Source organism: Haliotis asinina, chromosome 12 (genome assembly GCF_037392515.1).
Source record: "Haliotis asinina isolate JCU_RB_2024 chromosome 12, JCU_Hal_asi_v2, whole genome shotgun sequence".
Taxonomy (NCBI): Eukaryota; Metazoa; Mollusca; class Gastropoda; order Lepetellida; family Haliotidae; genus Haliotis; species Haliotis asinina.
The window spans coordinates 14,974,569-14,996,529 of record NC_090291.1 but is presented as its reverse complement, the minus strand read 5'-3'; the positions used below and the strand labels follow the sequence as shown (position 1 = coordinate 14,996,529).

The window sequence follows — 21,961 nt, the reverse complement described above, 5'->3', positions numbered from 1 at the left end:
CTCGTAATAAAATCTCGTAATACTAGATTTAGTGAAACAAATATTGTTTAGCGGATACCTTCAAGTTCGATTTATAGGAGTAGCCTCCCTTCAATTACAAGCTCTGCGTATGGTTATCGCTGCGATGAGCTTGAAACTTTCTTGACCTTGAACTCCGAAAATGGCATTGCAGGCGCTTCGTTGTCGTACCGTCTCTAACATCATCGGCAAACATGCCGGGGCTGCTGCCACACTGGCACGTTCAAGGTATGGTTACGGTTTGGGATGTGTTGCTGCAAAGATATATGTATATGCCATATCACTCAGTGTCTAATTCAAAATTATCTAACAGTGGCCGTGATCATGCATCAAGACCATGCTCTCGCAAGTTCACCTTCGTATATATCTTGTAGTATCTAGGATTGTCCTTGAAGTCATGTCAAACTTAATTAATAATTATCTTATGCCTCAAAGGATAATGCTGTGTATTAATTTTTATTCAAAGCAACATCACAAAAACATGTTTGCTGCCAGCACTGATTGAAACGACACACACTTCACAAGTTCAATGAATAATTCGAATGTTGTTTGGGTAAGACTTCCACCCGTACCCCCCACCCCAATCAAAAGTCAAAAGTACAAACTGACATGCATACCTCTAAATATACATTAAATAAACTAGAACAGGTATAAAAAGAAGAAAAAAAAACAATCAGTGATCTTATTTCAGTGTTGGAATATTACACTGGGGAAGGTGGAAATATTTTATGTAAAAAGATATAACCTCACATAATCGATATCTGTGCACCAAACACATTTCGGTATGGTATGTGGAATTAACAAGCCACATGAAAATCAATAATTATTCAAACCTTCAACATAAAATGTTCATAAAAACATACGTTTCAGTATTTGACACATCACTATCGTAGAGAGATGAAGCCTTCATCCACACGACAGCGTCAAGGTCAATTGTGTGCATCGACATCAATATTCGTGCTAGCAATAATCCAGACAAAGAGTATGATAAATAGTTTATGCCAGCAGCTGATACTGATATAGTATTGATGCTCAAATGCTGGTAAGAAGGAAATTTTGTCAAAAAATGTTCACAGTTTGTCTACTTTTGTCTCTTTTCATCAAAAAGATGCATTTAAACAAGTAAAAGTTCCAGTAATATTGAATGAAAATTTAAGTAATATTCTACACCCCTTTGGAGACTTTTGCTGAATAAACACAAGCAAATGTTTGTAATTCATTAATTTAAACCATTTGATTTGATCATAAAAAGTCATATTCATTGCTTTTACTTGGTAACTTTTCATGAAATGGGCTTCCACAGTTTTAACAATACAGACTGCAGGCAGATCAGTGAAGTCATGAATGAAAACTATTTTTTAGAGTTTATTTTTGTCTTGATGTTTTTGCACTAGTGCAGAAGATTAAAATATGTTTGCTGGAAAACTTTGGATAAAATACTCTACTTTTCAGTTTGTAATTTCTGATTATTGACAGCAGGAAAACGAAGACGCCTTTACAAACACGAAATCTTCCATCACACTTTTATATGTAGCGACCACATAAATCCAGAAGGGGTAGGTGTGCGAAAATAGGTGTACATGGATTAAATTATGCCAGGATAATATGTCATATTTGGGATTACGGGTAGAACTCTTCCGAGCGCTCATCTCCTATTTTTAATCTGCCGACTTACATTTGAGTAACATTTCAATGTATTTCAATGTCACCATGTATAAGCTGAATTTTGAGTAGTGCAACAGTGTACTTGCCGGGGCTCTGGAAGTGCTTGTTTCAAAACAATTTGATGTGTAAACATTTGATGTGTATCAAGTGAACTTATTTTAATCCTGTGCTGTGTGACTTTGAACATTGGGCACTTCAAACATGCATTATGCGTGGAGAAATGCACATTACAAATGGATGATTATTATTATTATTATCAACAATAGGGATAGGTCTCTTGCTTGCTTTCTTTACCATTTGTACTAATTTGCATGTGCTTGTCATACTCCAACACACAGTGAATTGGTTCGTTACCAGCCCAACTTCAGCTGTGTTTAACAGAACTTCAGCCATTTTATTGAATGTCGGAATAAATTGTATGAAAGAATAAATGATACACCAGAGCCATCCCTCCCAAATCATGTTGAAGAATGTGAAAGTACCACTAGGACACATGCGTTAACATCAGCTGTAGTTTTTGAAAAATCTACTTTGAGACATTTTTGTTTGCATTAATACCTAATTCAGATATCTTATTGCATGTGGGGAATGGCATGGACATTAATAAAAGGTTAACGGACACTGTCACACACCCCTCAAAAACAAAAAGTTTAAAACTATCACAAAGCGTTGTCAACACCTTTCCAGTATTGTCAAATAACAATAATTAATAAGATCAACCAGAAAGAAAGAAGTCATAGAACTATAACCCTCAAGCATCAAAAGCATCAATGGTGGATCAGATCAGATCAGACTGGCGATATGTCATATTTTTCACACACATCACATACACCCTCACTGTCTGTGAGTGTTTTCAGGCTGCATGCAACACAGAGATTACATCTTCCTAGCTGTAACCTGTGTTTGATGGTATAAAACTCCACCTGTTATTTGCCATCACTATCTTGGTGGTCAGTTATTGAATTTATAACAGGTATAATTAGTGGTAATGCCACTCAGGTTGCTCAACAAAGGTTCCCATTTGGCATTTCTCCTGTCTGGAGTATATACTCAACAATATGGTGTATCAGTGCCCCTTTGAAGCAGTGTATGTGTTAAGCACTTCACATTGTCTTGCAGCTCTTGGTGGTCCAATGTTGAAATGGGACCCCCAGATGCTATTCTTGGAGTTACCGAGGCTTTCAAGCGGGACACAAACCCCAAGAAGATGAATCTTGGTGTGGGAGCTTACAGAGACGACAATGGCAAACCTTTCGTGTTGCCATCAGTTACTAAGGTGAGAAGATTATCAGTGATTCTGCACAAGATGAATTTTCTAGTCAGGCAGGTGGAGCTAGGGTTTCTAAATTCTCTGCCTGAAGATCTGGGTTAGAATTGATCTTCAGCTTCTCATGCTCTTCTTAAAAATAACAGGATTGGGTGGTCAAGCCTCCTGACTGGCTTAATCCCTGTCATTCTGCTCTAATTGGATAAGTTGAGGCTCTTCTTGTTTATCACTGGATTGTCTGGACCAGACAGGCTGCCTTCATATAGCTGGACTATTGCAGAGCTCTGCAGTAAACTGCAAAAGTCGAAAAATTCCCATTATCTCTCTCATTTCTTTGAACTTCGGAATGAAAATGGGTCTGTTTGGTAGCCTAGTGGTTAAAGTGTTCACTCCTAATGCCAAAGACCTGGGCTTGATTCTCATATGGGTACAGTGTGTGAAACCCATTTCTGTTGTACCCACAGTGATATTTGCTGTGATATTTCTAAAAGCGGCGTAAAACTCAACATGCACACTCCCTCCCTTCCTCCATCACTCACACAAAATAAAAATGAACATAATTTGGAATTTCTTTTCTGATTGTCATTAATACATCTGAACCAAACAAGCTTACATTTGTATTGAGTATTCAAAGTCATTCTTTGGAAGGGTTATCAAATGTTTATGTAATGGTACTGCATTAGAGTTAAAGATCTTATATTACTGAGATTACATTGAAGAATTTTGTACCATATTTTAATGGTCTATTTTAGAACTGGCGACTTTAATCATGATGATGGATCATTGACAACCTTTTGTCGTCTTGGAGTTTAATGTATGAAGTGTACTTTTTAGCTCACCAATACCTATGGAATAACATTGACATGTAACAAAATATTTCTTGTGTTTATTGTATTTAATGGTTGGTTACAGGCAGAGCAGCAGATGCTAGCAGCCAACCTGGACAAGGAATACTTGCCCATCTCTGGTCTTGCTGACTTCTGTAAGGCTTCAGCTGCTCTGGCTTTCGGGGATGATTGCCAGGCCCTGAAGGACAATCTGGTATGTTTTTGTGGTGTATGTTCTGCTGGTCTATGTATCCGCTGGTATATGTTCCAATGACGTATGTTTGGCTGGTGTATATTCTGATTGTGTATGTTCAGGTTGAGCATGTTCTGGAAGTGTATGTTCCGATGGTGTATGTTCTGATGGTCTATGTTCTGCTGGTCTATGTATCCGCTGGTGTATGTTCCAATGACGTATGTTTGGCTGGTGTATATTCTGATTGTGTATGTTCAGGTTGAGCATGTTCTGGGAGTGTATGTTCCGATGGTGTATGTTCTGCTGGTCTATGTATCCGCTGGTATATGTTCCAATGACGTATGTTTGGCTGGTGTATATTCTGATTGTGTATGTTCAGGTTGAGCATGTTCTGGAAGTGTATGTTCCGATGGTGTATGTTCTGCTGGTCTATGTATCCGCTGGTGTATGTTCCAATGACGTATGTTTGGCTGGTGTATATTCTGATTGTGTATGTTCAGGTTGAGCATGTTCTGGAAGTGTATGTTCCGATGGTGTATGTTCTGCTGGTCTATGTATCCGCTGGTATATGTTCCAATGACGTATGTTTGGCTGGTGTATATTCTGATTGTGTATGTTCAGGTTGAGCATGTTCTGGAAGTGTATGTTCCGATGGTGTATGTTCTGCTGGTCTATGTATCCGCTGGTATATGTTCCAATGACGTATGTTTGGCTGGTGTATATTCTGATTGTGTATGTTCAGGTTGAGCATGTTCTGGAAGTGTATGTTCCGATGGTGTATGTTCTGCTGGTCTATGTATCCGCTGGTGTATGTTCTGGTGATATATGTTCTGCTGGTGTATGTTCTAGTGGTGTTTGTTTGACAAGTGTATGTTCTGGTGGTGTTTGTTTGACAGGTGTATGTTTTGGGTGTGTATGTATCAGCTGGTTTATGTTCTGGATGTGTATGTTCCGATGGTGTATGTATCTGCTGGTGTATATTATGGTGTATGCATCCCCTTTTGTATGTTGTGGTGTATGTTCCGATCATGTATGTTCAGGTGGTGTATGTATCCGCTCGTGTGTTTTATAGTGGTGTATGTTCTGGTGGTGTATGTTCTGGTGGTGTATGTTCTGGTGGTGTATGTTCTGGTAGTGTATGTTCTGCTGATGCATTGGACTTGATCCAAGTAATCCATGCAGGTCACAGCTCCTGAAATGTCACTTAATGAAAGAAACAAACTTGCATTGTGATCAATTAAAGAATTGGTACGATCACCTTTTTTCTTTCAGAATGTTACTGCCCAGGGTATATCTGGTACTGGCTCTCTTCGTATCGGAGCAGCATTCTTTGTGAGTAAAATATTATCACAATAATTAACAATGTGAATTATTTGGCATCATTTCTTACCAGTGTGCGAAATACCAAATTACCAATTTCCAAGTTTTGCAAGCCAATTGGGTTAGCTATTCCTGAAAGTTTCTGTCCCACTCAATAACTCATGAGCTCAAAATTCAAATGCAGGTTTCATCATTAAGATTCTAATGTGATGAACATTTTTATCAGCTTTTATCTTGAATGATTTAAAAGAGTGTATTATCTTAAATTGGAGAGAGTGGTAGATTACCAGATTTTTCTAGCCACACCCTAGTGGGCCAATGGCTATTTCACATACTGATTCTTACTCATTTATTGATTTGATGGAAAAGCAAGATTATATTGTTACTCAATAATGTTCTGTTAATAATATCGCCGTAGGTGACATCCAGAAGTATTGCCTCTCTGTGTGTTTCTTATCTAAATGCCACTTAAACTGTAAAGATGCGGGTTGGAATTGATCTTCAATAACCTGTGCTTGTGACATGTTATAAGAGGTGAGTAATGGAATTGGGTGGTCAGACTTGCTCCTTCACTCTCTCTCCCTCGCTCACTCGCTTGCTCACTCACTCACATTTATTCACCCATCCATCTATATGTATGATGCATGTATTCCAGGCCAAGTGGTTCTCAACCAGCAAAGTATTCTACATCCCATCTCCTTCTTGGGGGAACCACACACCAATCTTTAAGTGAGTTTTATTCTTTTTTGTGCCAGTCTCGTTGTATTGATTTAGGTATTATCAAACAGGGCTTTCAAAATCCCATCCCATCCTGGGACAAGTCAGTTTTCATTTCAGGGAATCAAGTAATGGTATCTTACTTGTCCTTCGGCTACTAGATTCCGCTTACGGTTTTAAACTGCAAATAAACTTTCATTTCATAGCGCAAAATGGAACTATTTCGCAATGATAATAAAGTACGGTTATTTTCTTGGCTGTTTTGTCATGAATAATGTTTTAAAAGTGGTTTGAGTCAATTCTTTTGTGTGACCATCCAACATCTGAAATTTGAGTGATATAAGCATCCAGTGGGCTGTCATGTAGAAATTTCATAGATCGATGCGTATCACGATACCCATGTTTCGATTACATATCACAATGCCTATTTTCTCGGCATTATTGCATAAATTTTGTTTCCTTTTGAACCTTGATATTTCATATGTTATCTTATTCTCACTGATGCTTTTTTGCTTATCTCCCTCTTCTGTCCGAAGTTTTAGTGTCACACTTGAAATCCCTTGAAGTTTCCTTCTTCAAAAGAGGATGTAAAATCATACTCACCCACGAGTATGCTCCCTTTCCTCCATATTTTGGCATCAGTATTGGCCACGAGTAGCCCTATTTGCCACTCACTTGTTCTTCGCCCAACAGGCAGGGTTGTGTGGGTGACTTGAGGTCCCTGTTCGCCACTTTTCTCGTTTTTTTGCCTTTAATCCAAATTTTGCTGTATGTGGTTTTCAATCTGTATATTTATTTGTATGATGTAAAAATATTGTGTATAATTAACATATTATGTATGTTATTGCAACTTGTAATCATGGTTCATACTTTGTTGTCATTTTGATGAAAACTTGTTTGAGTTGTAGATACTGGTTTTTAGGGTCTGGTCCACACCGATTATGTCCGTCTTGCACTACAGTCTGTGCTTCTGTGATCTTTTACAACTTTTGTCATCTGAAGAAATTAATCAATATTTGTTTGCTGTTTTTACACCTGCAAGGGACAAGGATTGGGAGCCATCAGTCGTGTTGGGTAAGGCAAATGATTGCGCTGAGAACTGTATGCTGATTTCTACAAGTGACATTTGGAATACTAGTAAGATGTCAGTTGTGTCTTAGGAGGAGTGCCAGTCAAATCGCCCCAGCGACGAAAAGCCCCAGCAAATTTGGTCAAATCGCCCCAGATATTTGGTCAAATCGCCCCAGGGGGGTAGTCAAAACGCCCCAGTTTATTCAAAATGGTCTGATATATGCCACAAATGCTTGGTTTTGTCAACTTCCATACTAAATTCTTCACATAATATTATGTGTTATATTATTAGTAATATCCCATGCCTAGGTAACACCGTAGTACCAATTATTTGGTAAAGAATTACAATCTGTATAAAACTTCCACATTACACCCTTCACATAATACTATGTAGTCATGTTTCTGATAAATATTTAACTAATAATTGATAAGAGCAAAAGTAATATGCATGTATAGACAACACTTATAACACCAATTATTTGCATGTTATCTATGCTTTTGTAAATTACAAGAATTAAATGAAAGGCTTGTGTAAAATGTTTTTTGGCCGTAAATGCACAGTTTTTGTCAGCAAGTATGGGACTTAATACATATCAAAACAATCTACAGCTGCTGTTGTCAAAAAGTTCGGCCGTAAATGCATAGGTTTCCTCAACAAGTATAGTATAATACTTATGAAAACAATGTGCTGTTTTTTTTTAATTACACTTGTCAAAAAGTGAGGCCATAAATGCATTGGTTTTCTCAACAAGTATAGTATAATACTTATGAAAACAATTTGCTGGGTTTTTTTTAATTACTCTTGTCAAAAAGTGAGGCCGTAAATTCATAGGTTTGGTCAACAAGTATGGTATAATACTTATCAAAATAATTTAGAGGTTTTGTAAATAAGTCTTGTCAAATAGTATGGATATAAACAGGCTATTAAAACATGTTAACTAAGTGATGCAAGATCACCGGATATGAACCCCATCGAACACCTCTGGGATTACCTCGATGGTCGGATCCGGTTACGTCAGCAACAACCACATACATGTCAACAACTTAGTGCTGCTCTGATGGACAAGTGGACCAGCTGCTTTCATCCGACGTTTGACATATTCTTTGAGACGGCGAGTTCAGGCATGTTTGAATGCCAATGAAGGAAACACCAGATACTAATCTAAGATTATTTCATTAAATTCTGCCTTTTTCAAAGTCTCTTTTGTTTTCTGTGATTGATCGCAAACTGAACGATTGATACCACTCTTAAACACATGGGTTTAACACTGTCCACGAGTGTCATACAAAAAACAGCATTACTTACTCTTCTTCTGAAATGAACAGTCTATGTAGCACGCACAAATCGGTTCTTCAACTTGACATGGTAGGGAAATTATTTACATATGAAGAGATGTAACATTTCTTTTGGCTTTCAGTTTGGTATGGAAGTTGATAAAACCATGCATTTATAGCATATATCAGACCATTTGAATAAACTGGGGCGCTTTGACTACCCCCCTGGGGCGATTTGACCAAATTTGCTGGGGCGTTTTGTCGCTGGGGCGATTTGACTGGCACCCCTTAGGAGCATGACTCTGATTTGGTGAAGGATGCTGCACCGGCGAAGAAGAGATCTACGTCAAGGGAATCATATGTATCACAGAGTAAACAATTCAAATCATCTTCATCTCTTCATATCAGAGGAAGACGTCTTCATCATCTAGTATGAAGGCTTGTTCCTTCATGCAGGATATTGTGCCTCTGGGTGAAGCAGAATTTTGTTATGAACCTCCTTTACTTCTGCCAGAAGAACCTATCACCAACAGATCGCTTACCTGCCGCGAAGACAAGGACAGCTATTGCTATATAAATCACCTGTTGATTTACCTTCAGCGCAGACATCTTCGAAAAACACAACGTAAATCAGCAGTTGATTTACCTTCAGCGCAGACATCTTCGACAAAGAATGGCAGCTCTGCCAATACAACGCACCTACATCATAGTTGTGAAGAGGCATCAGTATTCTCAGAAGAATACTGACCTTCTCAAACGTCTGCACATTCAGCGCAGGAGTTTGATCGCAGCCTCTTCATGGAACAGTTCACGCAACACATGTCCTTAATGGAGAAAGCTGCCATGAAGGCGCCTGCGGTGACTGCCATCATGCATGAAGACACATTTTATTCTCAAAGCCAGTTCAATGTTTAAAAGGACATGTGCGAACAGTTACATTCTCATAGATCATTCCCATCGATAACCTCAGTGTCACAGAGTTTGAAGACATACATGAACGTTGGCTCAACAGTAATTCTCGAAGGAGGAGATTCCGACAGCTTTCAGCATCGTAGTAGAAAGGATTCTCCATGCAGAAGAAGTCTTGTCATCAATGACAATGTTATGTATCATCTTCACCCTCTGATTTAGATACACGCACACTTGTGCGCAGGTACCCTTCACCGCAGGAGGATTACTCTACAATGGATCAATCTTCAGAAATAGAAATAGGAAGCCTTCGCCGAATGCAAGCAAGGATTACCAGTTTGAATATTTGTGCAGAAAAGATTTTATGTTTGCAGGATTCACACTAGGAATCACATCAATGCTGGGATTCTTGCACAGACACTCATCGCCATGACTCTTCTGATAGATTTTCGGATGAAAAATGGAGATTATTTCTTTTGATGCGGAAATAACTTTGTGGATTCTCCGTCGAAGGAATCTATTGAAGTGTTCCCCTATAGGATGATCACTGTGGATTTTGATATGCTTACTGTGCCTCCCATAGATTCTATTTCTGAGTTTTCAGACAGTCTCTGCGCAGCTTTCATTACAGCCATGAAATATCAAAGTCAACGTATACCGCCCTTCAATTCAAAAAGATTTCCTTTACATCATATGGAAGCCTTCATGTAAGCTCTGAACACTGATGAAGACCATAAACTTATCAATGACTCACGTGTTAAATCTTACAAAGAGGATGTCAAGAAACTAGCCCAACTAGACACCACTAATCGTTGTACCTTTTATGGAAAGAGAGAGAGCTAGTAATGAAGTATTGATATCTAGATTCAAGAATTCAAGTTTAAAAGAGGACAGGATGATTTTGTCAACTCTTCTGAAATAAAAGAAATCAACAATTTATATTGGAGCACCTTGTATCCACCTTAGCAGGACTAACTCTTTTGAGAAGACAAGGACTGTTATCAACTTGCAATTGGAGTGACAGATTCACCAAACCTTTACCTACCATCTTTGGAGGAGGAATTGAGGAAGTTGCTAGATCATTCACGCAGGAATCCGGGGAGGTGATGATGATTATATCTGGCTCCAGTAATTCATCAGACTTCCCATCTTTATTCCAGCAAATCAAACTTCCCAGCAATCCAAAAGGCTATAGACAAGAAATATTCCAGCAACAAAGGAGGTCATGGCTCTTTTCGTCGTTCGAGAGGCAACAACAGGACTAACTCCTGTAGAGGCTGTGCCCTAAGGATTGGCAGACAGTCATGTCACTGAAGATCAGGCTGGTAACGACTGGAGCCTTCCACCCCAAGTCGTTCCCATACAACCGTCTACCTTGGGTGGCCAGCAAGTATGTGGATTCCTGCACTCATTCAAGCACTCGGAAATGCAACAATGAAGCTACCAGATTGGTCGAACCTGTTAGTACATCGGGACACCAAACAAGCGCTCAAGAATCCAGGACTATTCCAGTTACAGTTATGGATTGTATCAAAACATGTTTGTAAAATAAACCGAGGATATTCTGCAAGGACACCAAAAGCATTTACTTTTGCACTATGCAGATCTACGTGCAATTTGTATGATGACAAATGGAAATGATTTGAAGCTTATGCAAAGTGCAGAGGATTTACTGCATCAAAAGCTTCTCATCCTCAAATAGTGGATTACTTATGTCATCTGTAACAAACAAGGTGAGTAAGAGGATTGACTCTTTTCAACCTGTCTAGCTGCACTCAGGGCAGTTATATCTATGAAATCAGGCATCAAACTGACCAACGTACCTGAATTACTCACATTACTGCACTCATTCAAATTATACAAATTGGAGAATCAACAGAAGAAATTCTCTGCTTGGGATCTCAATGTTGTTTTACAGCACCTCACTTGTGAGAAATACGAACCATTAGATTGGACATCCTTTGAACTTTTGACACAGACAATATTTTTACTTGCCTTAACAAGGACAGCTCGGATGTTAGAAATTCACACATTGGATTTTGTGCAAACTTGGTTTGACTCCACAAATTGTGATATGGTACACCTGGGATTACATTTGGATTTCATTGCTAAGGATCAGTTGCCAGGACACCCTGGTAGACAATTCCATGTTATCTACAGTGTTTGGACCACACGATACACAGGATTTATGTCTGTGTCCAGTTAGAGCTCTCAAGATTTATTTAAAACGGACATAGACAAAGAGGTGGATATTTATTCCACTGTCTCCAGAGATATCTACAGAAATCTGACGAACAACAGTCAGTCTGGATGAGAATTGTTGGTTTACATGGATATAAAGCAGCAGGACTTAAGCCACCACAAGACTCCAATCCACATGAATTGAGAGCTCTGGCAACTACGCTCGCCTTGCATATAAACTGATCAATTGCAACAACCATGGAGGGCTGTGTTTGGAAATCAGACACAGTGTTTGCAAATCACTGTCTCAGGCATTCACCAATTCGGCCCTCTTGTTAACAGTTAATGGTTCCTCAAAGGCTCTAAAACTAGCTCATCCATATCACGTGACTTGCTGATACCTTCACTAATGAGATGGTTGGTTGCGAGTCCATGCGCATGTCGAGACAGACTATCATGAGTGATCATAAACCCTGTACATATTAGATAATATCTGATGCATGGGTTGTAGTAACTTAGCAGCTAAACATATCTAGGAGTAAGATAACGTTAGTTATATGACCACACGTGGATGTCACAATATATAGACAGTGTGGCTCCCCCTGAGATACCAGTAAGATTTTGGAAAAAAAAGCAAGAGAATTACAGTGCCATCGTATTTCCCTGAGGGGATATTCAGAACATATTGCAGGAAGTATCCAAGGAGTGGCATGACCTGGCACCTTTTCTCTCGGATACTGTAAGCAAATAAGCATGAGTTAGGATAAGGAAAAATATGTAATTTTCTGAACAAAATTGGTATTTTATAATTATCCTGACTCATGAGGTCAACCCACCTAACCTCCTGTTCATGTCACTTGGATTTCCATGCAAATCCTTGTGTTTTTGCTACGAAAATTAGAGAGTATGACAAATATGGCCAGTCATGTGACCAATATTGGTGCCAAAATGTGAAGGAAAGGAAGGGTACTCGTGGGTCAGTATAATTTTACATCCTCTCTTGGAGAAGGGAACTTCAAGGGATTTCAAGTGTTCCACTAAAACTTTGGATAGAAGAGGGAGATAAGTATGAAATATCAGTTTTATTCAGAAAATTACATATTTCATAATTGTCCATGAAAAGATTTACATTTTTTTATCTGAGATTAAGAAGTTAAAATTTCTCCATCTTTGTGCATGAAAAACATATTTAAACTGATACTTTCAAAGTTAATGCAATACTGATACAGTTTTGAATGTATCATTAACTGTATCATCTAAGAACAAGTATCAATGCATCAGTGTATCAATGCATCAGTGTATCAATGCATCAGTGTATCAATGCATCAGTGTATCAATGCATCAGTGTATCAATGCATCAGTGTATCAATTAGGGCTGCAACAAATACAGTATGTGGTGAATATGATATCTATCCCAAATATTAGATGACAAATATGAAAAATTATTCACATATACAATATACATCAAGTGATTGATGAACAATATGGAACCCAAAGTTTGACTGTTAATTTATCGTAGTAATAACCTGTGATCTGACATGACACTCAAATTTGGTAAGTAATAGACTAATAGTTGTAGTCCACAGTACCATGTGCAGCCATTGCAAACTAACATTTCTGGCAAAAGCTGCAAGGCTAGTACATATTCCATTCTTGCATATCTCATTTTGAAAAAGGACATGAGGGCTCAAGTTAAACATGCTACATTATAAGAATGTAAATATTCATTCATATTCAGTTCTGGTAACCAGGAAAGCAAATTGAATTCATGAAGGATTACGGTTCGATATGTGAGTGTATCATAACTGCCTTACTATCAATGTATCGTGGCATTCCAAATACAATTTTTGGCATAATTGTGATGCACAGACATGCTGGTCTTGAAGTGAAGTCGTATCGATATTACGACCCCAGCACCTGCGGTTTCGACTTCAGCGGAGCCTGTGAGGATATATCTGTGAGTAGTTTCTTGATCGTGTAGTAATTTTCATTGTTTCATAGTAAATATCCGTAGCTGTTATGAGTGCTTCATGACTTCTTTACAGCCGCCAGCTCAATGGGCTCAAACTCCTGTAGTCATTGGTTAGCCTGTCTCCCAGTTCCTCAGCTGCTGTATTTTCCACTCTGCCTCTTTCTCTTTCTGCAGTGCTAACGTTCCAATTGAAGCAAGTTGAGATTTCTCAAATAACGTTATTCTCGATAATAGATTTCCTCCCTTCTCAAAGGGGCTCCTTTGCAGTTTTAAAGGAATCATTCAGAGACAAAACATCGGTTTGCATTGTCTAGATTCAAGTATTTGCAGGCTTTTTTGATATCGCAGAAGTATTGCTAGCACACAATTACTTGTCTTTGCATTAAATAGCAGAAATGACAGATTGTATTTGGTTTGTTTAACTTCAATGTTGATCACCCATGAAGATCTGGCTAGCTATTCTCAAAACGTTCGTAGCCCTACGAACTTCTTAAGCCCATTCTTAACACATAGACTACGATAAAAGTTAAGAATTCTTAGGGCTACGAACATTTTGAGAATAACGGCCCTGGGCTAGAAATGATCTTCAGTAACCCATGCTTGTCATAAGAGGCGACTAACTGGATTGCATTGTCAGTCTTACTGACTTGGTTGACACATGTCATCGTAATCAACTTGTGTAGGATGATGCTCATGCTGTTGACCACTGGATTGTCTGGTCCAGACTCGATTATTTACCCACTGCTGTCATATACCTGAAATATGTCTGAGTGTGGCATAAAACTAAAATCAGTGACTCACTCAATGCTTGATATGACAGACTGTATTTAGTGTGATGACTATTAACGTCCAAAATGAATATATGGTTTATATGAAATATAATAAAAACAAGCTGAGTTTGTTTCATATCTGACAAGAATCTTGAAACCCAGATTAAATTTGTTTAAAAGATGACAGGGGCAGAGTAATTATATAAATAGACGTCAGTTGCTAAACTATTGATAGTCACACACATTACTGATGCATCAATAGTTTTTCATTTCTACCATCGATTGATTTCTGTTAGAGGTTCAACAAAAATTCCAATCCATAGACAGTACCATGCATCATTACAACCCAAGTGTTTGGTCTGTTTAACTCTGTTATTGACTTTTCATGTTATGTTGACAGAATATTCCTGAGGGGTCAGTCATCGTCCTGCATGCCTGTGCACACAACCCTACGGGTGTTGACCCAACTGTGAGTATTTGGCTGGACTACATACACTTAAATACTTTTCTGAGTACGGTTTATATAATATAACCGGTTTATCGGTATTTACTAGTTAAGACATGACATGCGATACACTGGTTGAAAACGAGTATTTTGGCATGCATTCAGAAAACTTTGTAATGCTCAGAAATCTTCAGGTATTTCCTTGTTTCATGTCATTTGTAAATGATATTATTTACATTTTTTTGGGTCATGGTTAAATGTTATAGCTGGAATATTGCTGAGTGCAGCGTAAAACTAATGTCACTCACTCATCTCCACCTCATGAAGTTGTTGTTCAGCACTGTTCTGGGCTTAAGTTTACCAGAAACTATAAACCTTAAAAGTGTGGTTTGGTAGTGCTTTGTCAGTGCAGAACCCAACTTACTTTACCCAAACAACAACACACTGGCAACAACACTGTGTCCTTTTGTTTCTTTCAAACTAAATAACTGGTAGGGAAGCTTTGTAAACTATTAAGGTGAAAAATGTGGCCTTGAGTTTTGATTCCTAATATAAGGTTGTCTCCACACAGCCGGAACAATGGAGAGAGCTGAGTCAGCTGATAAAGAAGAAGAAACTGTTCCCGTTCTTTGACATGGCTTACCAGGGTTTCGCTAGTGGCGACATTGTCAGAGATGCATTCGCTCCTCGATACTTCCTCCAAGATGGTCACAAGGTCTCTCTAGCACAATCCTTTGCTAAAAACATGGGTTTATATGGTGAGTAATGTCTATGTTGGAGTTGGTTTGGTGCCCCTTTATTGAAGAGTTTCAGTGCTTGTGAGAGTAGGATTCAGTATGAACGTTCATATACAGATTATATTAATTCATTGATGTTTAACAGAGGTAAATGGGTGTATCTCTAATTATTCTGCATCAGGAGAGTTACTTAGTTTGTCATGGTTGACAGGACTGTGAAGATCTAGGTTAGAATTGTTTTTGATAAACTGAGCAGAAAAAGAACACAAGTTTATAAAAAATTAGGTCTCAGAAAAGAAGGCATTCGTATTGATGTCTTCTAATAAGACAGAAAGACAGAGAGATTTGCATGTTTTTTTTGCCTTCAAAATACTTCCAACTTTGACTTATAAGGAAAGTTGTAGTTTCCGGAGCAGATCTTGAAAACAGTGTTTGTCCTCTTGTTTTCATGTAAGTAACGTTTCTTTGAGATTGAGGTTTGGCAGAAGTAGATGCCAGTTGTCGATCTGTCGCTCAATATGTTGCTGTTCCTTCTGCAGGGGAGCGTGCCGGAGCTTTCTCCATCATATGTCAGGATTCGGACGAGGCCAGCCGTGTTATGTCGCAGCTTAAGATCATCATCCGACCCATGTATTCCAACCCCCCAATCCATGGTGCCCGTATTGTTTCCACCATCCTCAACACCCCAGACCTCAGGAAGGAATGGTCAGTTTATAGTTTCTTTGAAGACACTGTGAAGTGTTGATAATCCTGTCATTCACTCATCTCCAAGCATTTTAATTGTTTTGAAGTAGAATAACTATTGAGACCTCCTGTGTAAATTCAGCTATATATTTACTCACTCACATGACACATCCACTCATGGCCACTGCCTGTAGTCAACTGCTTGTCTCCTTCAATAAGTCTAATCCACTCTGTCCAGTCAAAGCTTATCAGTATCCAAGCCCATCTATTGTGTTTGTATTACAGTCAAACAGTTAGCATCAAACTTAACTTGCGTCATTCTGTGCCATGAAATAGTGGTCTAGGGCACATAGTCGGTGTCCTCATCCATATCAGGGGGTAGTCTGGTGGTTACAGTGTTTGCTTATGCTGAAGATCCGGGTTCGATTCTCCACATGGGTATGAAGTGTAAAGCCAGTTCATGGTAACCCCTGCTTGAATATTGCAAAAAGTGGTGTAAAATCAAACTCTCTCACTTACTCATCCCTATCAGGACAGTCATCAGTATATTTAGTTTTGCAGAAAATGTCTCTGGAACTTCTACGTTTGAAAAACTGGTCTAAGTTCTTCATTCTTCTGAAAAAGTCCCCATAACCTTGTACTACCCAGAGGCCCTTGAACATGAGGGATAGAATAGGTCCTCAGCAACCCATGCATGCCACAGAAGGCAACTATGCTTGTCATAACAAGCGGCTATCAGGATCGGGTGGTCAGGCTTACTGGCTTGGTTGACACATATCATCAGTTCTCAGTTGCGCAGATTGATGCTTATGCTGTTGATCACTGGATTGTCTTGTCCAGACTCGATTATTTACTCACAGTCGACATGTAACATGAATATTGCTGAGTGTGGTGTAAAACTAAACTGACTTACTCTTAGTCACCTGTACTACCCACAGAATGGTCCTAGTAATCTGTATTCTCGGTACAATAGGATGTTCTAAATGCATATCAGCTCTGACATTATATTTCATTCATTGATATACCACATCATGTTTTCAGTACACATCTCAAAGGTTTTCTTTTATGAGTAAAGTTTGCAAATTGTGTATAGTGATTTTATTTGTTAGAATGTCTGTCCTTCATTGTTAAACACCAGTAGCTTGTGCTAGAATTAAACTATGTATGTGTATGTGTCAAATCAGTCATTTCGTGAAACATCTGAGAGCATCAGTTTTTTCGCAACATTTAGTGAAACAGCAATCAGTATACTTCAGTCATTTCATGAAATTCCACTTAACGACTTCATCTACAAAAATGGATCACAGTTTCAACATCACTTATTGTGAGTTAAAACTTTTGTTACAGTGACTGTTACATTTCAACTTGGCTCTGAATCATTTACGCTTGTTTGTTTGCCACTTGCTGTGTCCAGAGCAGCCACACCTCACACCTTAAATTTTAGTCATTTCATAAAATGCCTGATTTCACATTCTGACTAAATGTGTCAAGTCATCCATGTTGATTTTGCCAACTTATGGTGGCAGTGAATGTAATCGCTTTTCCCTCATCATTTCATCATATTTGATGGTCTTTATGGGATCTTGTGATGTTAAAATCATTAAAATGTTCTAGGTTCTAACATAGGTAAATTTAAATGTTGACAGTTGTAACTGTTGGGAATCTTGTTCCTAGGTTAGTGGATGTCAAAGGGATGGCCGACCGTATCATCAGTATGAGGACGAAACTTTCTGAAGGTCTTAAGAGAGAAGGATCTACCCGCAGCTGGCAACACATCACCGACCAGATTGGCATGTTTTGCTTCACAGGACTCAAGCCAGACCAGGTGCGTTAACGTTCTTTTTGTCGGATTCTTATCCATTCAGTGATATATCTGTAACTTGGTTGTCCTTGGTGCGAGAATTCTCTGTACAGATTTGCTTTCAATATGGTGGTATGTAGTCCTGAGCGTAGGGCTCAGACCTCAATCAGTTGAAGTTAAGAAACTTTGGGTGAGGAGAGTCTGTGGATGGTTGATCATGTTTGGCGGCTTGACTCCTCAGGGTTTCGAGAACTTCAGGCCTGTCCTACAATGAAGCACACCTGTCACATGTGGTTGTACATTAAGCAAGTGAGTTTGGTCGAAATTGCCTCTGTCCACCCAGCAGTAAAACTAGGTACCAGGTATGTTAAGATGTTAGTTTGAATTTGAACCTGACCACCTGACAGGCAACTGATTGTATTCCACACAGGGAGTGTTCTGTACTCATTGACCACTGGTAATATATCAGCACTTTGAGCATGCAATGTGCATGGATAAATGCTCAGTATATAATAGACTATTTTTGTTCCCTTGGCTGGACTAGGATTTGATAAGCATCTGGGGCATCATTTCATGATTCAATCACATGTTCAGCTTACACACTGTGATTTATCTCAGTCTCTCAGTCCCTCAGAGCAATAATTCTCAGCACAGTGTAAAACCCCACCCACACCTCACAATCTTCTTTCCCTGTTGCAGGTGGAGAAATTAACCAAGGACTTTTCTGTGTACCTCACCAAGGATGGCAGGATTTCCATGGCCGGCGTGACGTCCGGCAACGTCGACTACCTAGCACACGCCATCCATGAAGTTACCAAATAGATGGAGAGTCCCTGAAGTAAACGTCTCTGTCTTTCAAGTTGTACACTGGAGCATTTCCCTAACCACACTGTAGTGTCAGGACTTTGTGAATAGGGTGTCAAGGGTATACAAGGGTGTCTGGACAATATGTCTTGTAAATATGAGGAGTGCCATTTGAAATAAGTGATGCAGGCAAAATGATGTTCCATATTTTTATGACTCATCGATCTCTTTGCAACCAAAATTTATACTTACTAGTGCTGGTTATTGTTCATAATGTGCTGATTGATAATAGGAACCCAGTAATTGACTAATTTTAAACTCCATTAAGTGTTATAAGAGGACACAATAATAGTGGTAACTAAAACAGGGAGTGATTCAGACTAAGATGGTCAAGGATGCTTCCTGTTGAATCCATGTATGTTGTTTACACTGCAGTTTGCAGAAACTCAATCAGTTGTATTTGTCTTCATTTAATAAACATGAAAATAAGATACATACTTTCTAAAGTTTAAATGGATGTTGCATCTTTCACATCCTGGGTTATCACCAGGGTATACATACCTTATGATAAATCTCCACTATGCCCAGGTGCATATAAGGTAGTAGTGGAGATTATTGGAATGTAAACTGTTGAGACTATTGAGGATACAATTTTCATGAATGTTGATTATTCTAACGAGCTCATTGATAATCACTGCATGGAGATTGATCGATTAACTAATTATTTGATCAATTATTCCAGCACTAATAATTATTCTTGAATTCAGCTGATGCCATTCGCAGATTTGTAATAGCTTACAGATACTTAGTTTACTGTTCTATTTTTTGACATGAGCTTTCATTCATCAAATTGTCATTTAAAGACAATTTACTGTATCCCAAACCCAGATCAACAGACTTGTGTTCTCTGAATTGTGGGCATTGGTCTCGCAGTAAATGGTCTTTCTGTCTGTAACCAATTCTCTCTAGTTATTGCAATGAAATTAGATCTTAATCTCTCTGTATTTTAATCTTATGTCCAGGGCATACTTGCACAAGTCGATCTTGGCGTTGCGGTGGTTGTAACTCACATTCTCCAACATAGGCTTAAGATAGTCATAGCCCACTAGGCCCACCTGCACAAGTGGAAATGTTCTCAGATTTTCCTGCAGAGAGGTGTCGTGTCTGATTTCGAATACATTGCAATCTATTCAGTCCTGTCTATGGTATTCGTGAATTTTTACTTTACTTCCTTTAATGCTACTACCATATATCTAGATGTACAAGTTTATCCTTGTGTTAAAGTGCCAGCTTTACTTTGTCATGTTAAAGTGCCAGCTTTACTTTGTCATGTTAAAGTGCCAGCTTAACTTTGTCATGTTTAAGTGCAAGCTTAATCTTTGCCATGTTTAAGTGCTAGCCATTTGTCTCTTGGTCAAAATTTGTTGAGACTTATAATCATTGTGTTTTTATGTATACAGTAATAAGTCTTTGGTAATATTTTATTTGTTAACCCATTTTTGGGTGTGCTGTTTGTTTTTGGATGGTTTTCGTGCAGCTAAGTATATAGGTTCAGAGTATATTTATCGTGTTTTATAGGTTCCCATATCAAACTATCACAAGGTTGTATGCACTATGTTCCTCCATACCTGTGAACACATACAGGCAGGCCTGTTTTCACCTATGACAATTGCAGAAAGTGAATTAAGTTGATGAAGTCTTGCCTCTCCCGCTGTTTATCTTTGTCCTGGTATATGCTGACAGGCTTTAGGTAGCATAGTGGTGAAGGACTTATTCTTCTCATGGGAGACCTGAGCTCACTCTTCTCAATGGGTACAATGTCTCCATGGTCACGAGCATTTCTCGTGTTCTCTGCTGTGATATTGCTGGAATGTTCCTAATGGTGGAATACAACATTCACTCTTTCACACCAGACATTTCACATGTTAATATTCTGGTGCTTAGATTATAGATGTTCTGAAAGCACATATGTCTGACCTGTTCACAGTTTCTCTTACTCTGGAAGACGTGACATGTATTTACAGCTGCTTGATAATGTCTTTCGTCAGGCTAAACTGTAGTTAAGGGACTCAATCCTTCAAGAGAGCACCATTTCACTGGAGAATATGTTAGTGACATGTTTAAAAAGCAAGCATTGAAATCAGGCTTTGTTTTGCAAAAGTTGAAGGAGACATGCTTGGATTTTGAGCTAGCTGCAGAGTTACTTTATTGCAAATTTTATATGGATTTAATTCTTGCAAGACATGTTGCACAAGACATAATAACTTGTATGTGTTGTAAACTGAATGCTCATTGGTCAGAGCACTCATTTGTTTGTCTGCTGTATGAAACAGATGGCAGCTTCATTCTTTGGTTAAAAATTGCAACTATGCTGAAAAGAGCCTGTATGTATTGTCAAGTGATGGCGGAATGAAGTGTGTATGAGCCTTCATTGTTGGTGATTTGTTTTCCAATAGATGAATTAAAATTTGAAAATTTTTATGTTTAAAAATTTGGTCTGTGAAAACAATTGCACACTCAGTGAAGGAATATTGTTTGGCCTTGAAAGTCTATGAATCGTTTATGTAGTAACATATCTTAGTATTCATTCACCTTTTTGTTTCCTGGTTGAATGTTGAATGAATACTCAGTTTTGGTTTGATGGTAATTTTACTAAATTTCATCACAATTTCTTCACAATTTAAGTCGTATGACAAATTACTAAGGAAGCATTTTTCTGTCGAGTTTGGAAGAATTTAGAATGTTTATTTTGATAGATTTATCATATTGACCATGCTTCTTCTGCAATTGCTCAGCAAGATTAAAGAGTTGTTTCTGCCCTGTGAAATTCTTAGTGGTCACTGTTGACAAATAGCCAGGACATCACGTTGATCATTGACAAATAAAATAAGGAATATTTGTAATTAGTGGAATTTTATTATTTCTTGCACCTCTTAATTTTCAAACTAGTTAGCTTTCTGCAGATCCATTGTCTATGCCAGTTGTCAGTCTGTCTGTCATGGCAGCCATCTTGAAAATATATTTTTTTACCATTTATCAGACCATTTCTGCACTTACCATTTCATTATGAAATATGATAATTAGTAAATGTATTGCACTCAATACTATTGGTTTTTAGTACAACCTTGAGTTGACCAGAACATTACCTTTTGGAATGGAAAAAAATAACTGAAAAATAGCTCCAACACCAAATAGCTGAGTTTAAAAAGAACTGAAAAGAATCCCCAGGCATCTTTGCAATCTCCATATATTGGGCAAAGAACAAGATACAACGATTCACAATAGTGGTTTTGAGTACAATGCAA

General features: G+C 38.4%; 1 protein-coding gene across 1 annotated transcript; it reads left to right on the top strand.

Annotated features, from left to right (window-relative positions):
* Nucleotides 1-107: 107 nt before the first annotated feature.
* LOC137257830 (aspartate aminotransferase, mitochondrial-like) lies at nucleotides 108-21,559 on the top strand. Its single transcript, XM_067795300.1, has 11 exons — nucleotides 108-246; nucleotides 2,803-2,959; nucleotides 3,863-3,991; nucleotides 5,243-5,302; nucleotides 5,946-6,019; nucleotides 13,313-13,400; nucleotides 14,586-14,654; nucleotides 15,202-15,388; nucleotides 15,907-16,072; nucleotides 17,726-17,876; nucleotides 18,552-21,559. Exons 1-11 carry the CDS (start codon nucleotides 161-163, stop codon nucleotides 18,672-18,674), a joined length of 1,290 nt encoding a protein of 429 aa, XP_067651401.1. The 5' UTR covers nucleotides 108-160; the 3' UTR covers nucleotides 18,675-21,559.
* Nucleotides 21,560-21,961: the final 402 nt, after the last annotated feature.

Coding starts and splice junctions, on each gene's coding strand:
- LOC137257830 (XM_067795300.1), top strand. CDS start 161: ATGGCATTGCAGGCGCTTCGTTGTCGTACCGTCTCTAACATCATCGGC. Junction 14,655..15,201: donor CTACGGGTGTTGACCCAACT/GTGAGTATTTGG, acceptor GTCTCCACACAG/CCGGAACAATGGAGAGAGCT. Junction 15,389..15,906: donor TAAAAACATGGGTTTATATG/GTGAGTAATGTC, acceptor TTCCTTCTGCAG/GGGAGCGTGCCGGAGCTTTC.